The 8,253-nt window shown below is 41.9% G+C and overlaps 1 protein-coding gene across 1 annotated transcript in view; it reads right to left on the reverse strand.

Moving 5' to 3' along the window:
• Positions 1–5,801, reverse strand: part of fam214a (family with sequence similarity 214 member A) — a 41,195-nt gene extending 35,394 nt beyond the window's left edge. Inside the window, 1 exon segment of the mRNA XM_034235542.1 lies at positions 4,784–5,801. Coding sequence (XP_034091433.1) covers positions 4,784–4,814 — 31 coding nt within the window. The 5' untranslated portion in view covers positions 4,815–5,801.
• Positions 5,802–8,253: the final 2,452 nt, after the last annotated feature.

Raw genomic sequence — 8,253 nt, forward strand, 5'->3', positions numbered from 1 at the left:
AAGACAAAAAGATTAGACAATGTCCCCACCACAACACCACCCCTACCAGGAGAAACCACCAGGTCCAGATGGCTCTTCCTGTTCCTGCAGGGCTGGCTGCTGGTTGGCTGTGGAGGAGCCATGGGGGCAAGAGGATGTGACGAACACACCAGCAATGACATCAATGGCACACATGGCAGCAGATATATACGACCCATGCTGATACTCTGCGTTAGCCATTTCATTTCTAAGTCTGTGTGCCTGTACAGCCTGTTAACACTGAGCCTTAATATGGAGTGGCTGCACTAAATATGTACACTTGCTTCTACGTGTGTGTGTGTGTGTGTGTGTGTGTGTGTGTGTGTGTGTGTGTGCGTGTGTGTGGATAAAGATTACTATCACTTTAATGGCATTAAGCGTGTATCCGTAGAGGGCAACAGTGCACTTGTGTACATGACCCGATGTAGGCTTGGTGTTCCAGCATGATGTAAGAGCATTGCTGGACTGGGAGTACTGGGCACTCAATCCCATATAGTGGCTAGGCTACTTACAGTGAAACCTGTCACAACAGCATTGATTTAGGCTGATTACTCCGGGGGCCAGGACAGTAATTCACAGCTGAATGCCTGCCCACTATTGGTATTCATTGCGAAAGGCAGCTCTGTATCTCGCGGTACAATGGGGAGTCCAATATCCATGTTCAGTGCAGCTGGGTCAGCAAAAGGCAGTGCTGTTGTAATGAATATGGGGAAACACTTAAGTGGACTTAAACTTGTTGATGAAATGAATGCCTAATGTAAGATTTTGTTTGCGTAAACAGGATTTTTTTTAGGTGAGAAAACAAACCAAAAACAAAGTAATGGTTGTCAAAGCATCTGTTGCGTTTACTTTCCAATTGTCAGACATGTTATAAGTGATGACAAATTAGGAATCAAAAAGAGGCATCAGTCCCAACCAGTGCTTATTTAGATGTAACTAAAAAACCTTAATTTTACAGCTGGACCCCAACTGTGTGCAGAGCACCTATCATGGAAGGTAAATCAGCAGTATACAGGAGGCAAAGTCAACATGGAGTTGGCAGTTGGCAGGGCAGCCGTGTATGTTGCTCAGTTATCTTGGTCTCTCGTGAGTGAGAGTCTGTACTGGAAAGTTAAGCTCAGGAAGTTTAGCACAAGTGTATTTGTGTTTAGAGGGGAATAAACAAAAAAGATATATACGGTAAGGCATGTTGTAGTTCAAATGATGCCCGTTTAATTACATTGTAACCATGCACTACATTCAGCAGCAGTGTTCCATCACATGTACAGATAATTTGCCAGTATCCCATTTAATAGGATTACAATGACAACCTCCTGCATGCACCGTGCATTTCCCCATGTGCAGCCCACACTACTGCCAACACTACAACACTGTCTGAGCCAAAGCACAACATGTTTTCATGTAAGTTTTAATGACATTTTAATGATATTTCAGTGAACCAGCAGATAGCAGCCCAAAGCAATTTACAAAGTTTGACCTTTCTAATACCTTCGGCTCATTTCTGCTAGCTAGCTTTTACTACGGGGAATCTAGCTTGATTGAGGACGCTAATTGAGGAGTTTTAATCTATTTCCATTCATTCTTAAATTGTAAAACATTTCTTTTATAAATTAGTTAATCACTTTAAAGCCAACGTTTGCATACAACCTACATTGTCGGCTCAAATTTTAAAAACTACCTTCGCTATTGGTTTAATTAAAACTAAATACAACTAACTTGGCACATTTCACAATGTATATATTTGACAAATGAATGGATGTATTTGGATTTATGTATGCTTATGGTTTGGTAAAAGGTTTGTTTCTTTTTGAAATTCACAAAATCAACACACCCCCCAGTAGATAACCCCTATATGTTCATTGATTCCCATAAATAACTGTTCAATCCTATGGGAAGTTTCTCCTTTCCTGGAATTTTGCAAACTTAGGCTGGGACATTTGAGGGCAGCTGTAATCTGGCTGAGTGCACGGCAGAAGGCAGTTGGGTGGTGGGGGTGGAGGACATGTTTTCAACTCTTCCTTAAAGGCCTAATGACTCCAAACAGGAAACACCACCATACAAACACACACAAATGCTTTACAAAGAGCAGGATCACAGCGCCGAGGCCTGCCAGCCGACTGCGTTTCTCCAACATTACTAGCTCTGAGTTCATCCCTCTGTATATTGTATAATGTGCTTCTAAAAGAGAAGCGGGGATGTGGTTGAGGAGGCACTCAGTCACCATTCTTTGCTCATACATTTCACCCTATGACATCAAAGTGTTTTTTATATGAAATGTTCCTTCAGTTATTTGCATGTGATACACAAACAAACAAAACGATGTCTTAAAGAACAAATCTTTACCCCACTTCAGCTGAAAACAGTTTGAAACCCGATATGACGAGCCATGTTTTCCCCGACTGGTAAACAGGTCCCGAGTTTTCCGTAGCTGCTCATTACGGGACCTGTAAAAGGTCAGTTGCGCCACATGGTTCAACGGTGCAGCTCTTATTAGGTCCAATAGCAGTCTGTTTGGGAACTCTCTGCTACACTCACTCTCTAGTCATACCCGCACACACACACACTATCCTGACTCACAGTTCGACTCACAAAAAAACAAGGAGGTGAGATGACTCCGTTTAGGCCCGTGAGCAGAACACAAGTGCTCCTATTCTCCGTTTTTAACAAAAGGCATTGCTCACAAAGAGATGCTGCAACTGTATTTGTTGCCATCAGGAGTGGAGGTCTTGGAAAACGTAATCCGATACCACTTCTCCTTTGGATACCAATTGTCATAAAGGGTTTCCAACTAATGAAACATTGAAAAAGCCTAACTGGAAAGACGGCAAAATGTACAGACTTCTGTAAGTAAACGCCAAGGCCAACATTTTTAGACACATTTGAGGAATGGCAACAGGCTAGATTGCTTACGATCAAATTCAAACCACCTATGACCGCTGTGTTTTTACATTGTGTCTTACAGAACCTCCTGTAAGCTCTTCCCACCAATCTCACTTGACATGGTATATCAAGTGATAAAGCACAGTGAATCTCTTGTTGTGTGCTACAGGTGTGAAAGGGAAAGTGCACATAATGTCCAGACCTGATTCTCCAGAAATGATTTGAACTGGTCAAATCAAAATTCCATATGTATGATTTGAGCATTACCAGTTCCCCAACAAACAAAGCCTTGACTGTCCACACCCACCTGATCAGGGGGTCACAGCCTGGGATGCTTGCTGCAGGTCTTTAATGTTCATGTCTGGACTTGTTCAGCTCTCCCTTTCAGACAAATATAGCTAGACTCTAGTAGGAACCCTCAATCCAGTATCAGAGCAGGGAAACTGCTGGCTATGTGCTCGACTTTTCTGTGGCAAAGGCTACCAAGGCTACTAAGTAAACAGCCTCTCTCAACACTGCAGTCCCTTTCTCTGATTGCAGGGAGGGGAGATAGGCAAAAGGAGGAAGGATTGTGCGCTATAAGCCAATGGTATCTGCACCAATGGAACAGTACAGTATGTGCCAAATAACAATAGCCCTGTCGTGCCTGCCAGTCAAACGGAGAGAAGGCACCAGCTTTCATAATTAGAACACGAAAGTGAGTGAGCCAACTTGACATGCTGAAAATCCATGAGGGGTGAAAAACAGACTTGCTGTAGAAATGTGCCTTAGAGCAACAGATCTCAGTCTTTTTGGCTGATTATTCGGTTGTAATTCGTCCCAATATCACCCAATTTGAGTCATTACCCCAACCAGTACTACGACACACAACATGAGTGTTGATGCTCACAGCTGACGCAGCATGCTGTGGGATATTATTAGGCTATAATTGCACTGTACAGTGTCAGTCAGTCAGTGTGGCCTTTACTCGGGTCACATCACACAGATGTCTGGGTCAGTGCTTCTATATAAGGGCCCACAGGCCTACAGTCAAAGCAAGGTTAGGGTTAAAAGTGCGGGGCCATTTAGGGCACATGTTTACTGTGTGTAGTGGAGTCCCATTACAAGCATATTGTGCTCTGAGGAAGATAACACTCAGCAGTTTCATAACCTATCCAACAACAGAGACCATCCATGATTGACTGCAGCTAATCTGAGAACAGTGTCCCTTCAATGCTTCCAAGTATGGCGCTCTTGTGTTGTTGACATCAAGTCAGCAGTTACCCTGGATCACAGATAACCAATCGATAATAAAGTGAATGACTTATACAACAAGGTACACCTATTATGCCTGGGCACAAATTAAGGTAGGTAATACGCTTTACAAATTAATGTCATAATAACATTAGCATAATCACATCGAAACAAACAAGGGTGTCCCCGTCTGTCCCTGTTTTACCTCTTGCTGCAGATACAGTGACATGTAAACAGGTTGCAGAGCATACGGCAGGAGCCAGATTTCCATAACAGGGTGGATGTCAAGAACATTTTGCAGCAGCCTTGTGCTGTCAAAACAAGAACTACTGGAAAGGGGACCAGCATTTGGCATGGGTGGATTGTGCAGGTTATATATTGGTGCAGATGAAATTGGGAAAATAAACAGCTGACATTCGTGTCAAAAACTAGCACAGTGTATTATGTGTTATATGGACATGTCCTCGTTGACTAAGGTCAGGTTTTGTCACATAACCAGTGCCCAGGATGACCAGCTGTTACATAATTCCCTGGCCTGATTCTCCTCTCAGGGGGACGGGTACTGTCAGGACACTAAAGCTGGGAATTCACAGTTTGCCCACACACTGACCATCAAGTCCTCCTAGTCCCTACATGTGTGTGTGTTGCTTACCTCTCTCCGACTTCATGTTGTCCAGTGTCATCAGGTTGCCTTCAGGGTCTCTTGCAGTTGTCTTCTCTTCGTTTATGTTCACACACACAACGGTGTGTCTGGACCCCCCCCCCCCCCCCAAACCCCTCGAGTCTTAGCTAAGCAATATTCTTGCTTTGATGCCCGTGTGTTGGTGCCAGCTGCCCCCTATCCAACAACAAAGCATTGCTTTGTTAGCATGCTACTATACGCTTCCATCGAGTCGCACTGTGTTGCCCACACAAAGACAGCTGATAGCCTGTTAGCGTTAGAGGGTATGGGGTTGTCAATCTGCTTGCTAGCGAGTAACCAATCTGACGACTAGTGATTTAACTAGCGAGCTGGCTACTCTTACAGCTCGTCTCAAATTCCTCCACCTGAACCATAGTTCCGTCGCGGTGCATTTCTGTGTCCCATCTCAACGACACCAAAACAGGGATGGAGGGTGCTCACTCAGCAGCGTACTAACTTAACGTTTTGGTTAAGCCTCTAATGGTGACGACGACCTCCCAAAACATCCCAACCCCCAATAATAACGCAGGTAGCTCAGCTGCAAACACCGATGACGGACTCTCGGTTTTTTTGTTTTCTTTGATACGATAATCAGCGCATCGTCCTTCACGCAAATATGTTAAATATCCACTTTATATCTATCCACAGTCTTCGAAAAGTCGCCATCTATTTAACGCTAGTAAAGCCACCTGTGTTGACTTCCTTTTGCGATCTTCATTAAAACTTTTCAAAGCAACAACAACAGAGTCTCCAACGCTTCGAAACAAACGGCAACGTTTCCCACTGGCGTGTAACCACAACTAAACCTTATTTAAACGCTGACAGGCCTCCTAAACCTAGAACTCTATTGTCGATAATACTCAGACGATATGCAGATGAAAGGAACAGAGAGTCCTCCTATAGTCGTGATGCTTACAGTCTGCCTCCCTTTCTCCTCGCTTCCCTCCCCACTGCTTGTCAAAACAGATCAGTGCAGCTCAGTCACGTGTCCCAACAACAGCCCCAGTCGTCACTTCCCTCGCGGACACAGCCTCGCATGAACTCGCAGCCATAGCAACGGCAAAGTTACCAAAAGTGGTACCAAAACTTGTATCTTATGACAACATGTTCAATAAATTAAACTCCAGTATAAGTGTATTTCTTTACACTTGTAGTACTATTTCTGACACACGGAAGAAACAGGAGAGGGGCTCGTCAGCTGATTGGTCAGTGGATTTCGGTGCGCGTTCACGTGCGCACGTGAGGGTTCGTTTTTTCCCGTCGTGAACATTTTGTACTGGCTCGTGAGTGAGTACGGAGCCACAGATCGTGTGTTCAAGTAATGCTGGGGGTGTAGGATAAAGTCTTCTCTGACTGAGGGACTTTAAATGCCAGGAAAAGTTACTGGCAACAAGAACTGTCCAGTTATTTCACTTAAGTAAAAGTCCTGCATTCAGCGTAAAATGCAAAGAAGGCCTACCAAAAGTAAAAGTGCTCATTATGCAGAAAGGCACATTTCAGAATATAAGTTAACCTATTATATTAGACTATTATCAGTGCTTCTATGTTATACATTTGAATGATGCAGCTGTTAAAGGTTGAGTTAAATAATAACTTTATATTTTGCCATGTGTCTTAATATAAAACTTCTTTGTATGTTTTATATTTTGCACTGATAAGGTCAACATTACAAAGAATGAAAAGGTTAAAAGTAACTAATGCTGTCAGAACAAATGTAGTGCAGTAAAAATAAATAATGCTTAAGTAAACCTCAGGTAGCGCAAACTTGTATTTAAGCCGGGTACAGAAAACACTTTGTTGCATGCTACCACTGTTATCAAATTAATAAGTCATTAACTTTAGTTTTTTTTTACACCAATAAATAGTTTGCTTTTGTAAACTGACAGGAATAAACTGTCCTTTATTAGTCCTTTGTTATGTTGTTAAACAAAAGAGAGCTTTATATAATGTGTTTTTAATATTAGTGATATTTAACAGTAGAAGCTGGGTTGTAACCTACAACACGTAGCCTACAAAATCAAACTATGACAGGTTCATATTGGGCCAACCAGAAATGTATACATGAGACTATAAAATACTGAGGACACCCTGTTCATATCATATTTTAAAATCTTTATTTAGGCCAAAGTTGATGTTATGACCAAAGCAATGCTAGATACACAGTTCAACATCAAACAAGAATGAAACCATAAATATTCACAAACTAGCATCCAACACAGGCTAGTTGGTGTAATGAGGAGTGCCCAAAAACTCTCCAAACATATATATATATTAAAACAAATATTCTTATGCTCATACTCTCTGTTAAACTTTCTGTTAAATGCAGAATGTGGTCCATTGTCATTGTGGCACGGACAGGGGAGAGGGGGAGCTCTGCTGTAATCTTTTCTCTGCTTAACCTCTTGAAACAAAGGCACAAGGCCAACATGAGGACACTAGAATCTGCTCCATACATCTGCCAAATTTGGCAGCTGCAGTTGTACTCCGTGTGTTATTGGTGTTTGCTACACACACAGATAGATTTGGGGTGGTCTTTATCCGAGACATTTCTAGTATTATTAAAACATTTTCAAAAAACGATCCTAAACCAAACATTATTTAATTTTTGTAATCAGGACCTTTCAGACTCTTTGATGAGAGTTGATTGAATTTGCTATCCTGTGTTTCAGATACCAGAGTAAAGTGACCCAGATAATGTAGGGTCATGAGGTCCACAACAACAATGCAAACATCTACCAGTTGATGGAGGGCATTTATCTGGTAAACGAGCAACGTTTACAGTTACCCTTCTGTCACTGATTTACACACAGAATTGAGAAAACACCTGTTGTTTACCATTGTAGTTCATACCGTGTGTGATCAGTGATGAGTCAAATAAAGCCTTATTCACCAGTTTGTCATCCTGCAAAAAAAAACAAGACATTTCATTACAAGGTTTTAGCAGCTGGGCGAGGAAGCTGTTTGGAGGTTGATTAGGCAACAATTGCAAGGTTGTTTGTGGTAGCATGGGTTAAAGAAACTGTGTGAAAGCCATGTTGCTAAATAGGCTAAACATTTCCAGTCTACAACAAAATGACAGCAGACTAACATGACATGCCAGGTATTTAGCTACATGGTTAAACCTATTTATCATTAAAGCAAAATGCGAACATGGGAATCAATTCCTTAGAAGATACATTTCAGAGAAAATAAAAAAAAGTCCCTTACACACTATCATCTCATTGATCTATTAAAAGGAGTCAATGTTACAGTCAAAAGGAAAGGCCCTGATAAAGGTATTTTCTACTGACGTCAATGCTTTGGAAGATATCATTGCAGAAGTTAGTGATACGTGTGTGCTGGAACTGAAAAAATGTGTAATGTCATTTTGTAAAAATCAAATCTCATTTGCACAAATGATTAATTATCTCCTAAATATAAAAAGCAGAGCAACATTGTGC

The sequence above is a fragment of the Gymnodraco acuticeps genome, unplaced genomic scaffold (assembly GCF_902827175.1).
Source record: "Gymnodraco acuticeps unplaced genomic scaffold, fGymAcu1.1, whole genome shotgun sequence".
Lineage (NCBI taxonomy): Eukaryota > Metazoa > Chordata > Actinopteri > Perciformes > Bathydraconidae > Gymnodraco > Gymnodraco acuticeps.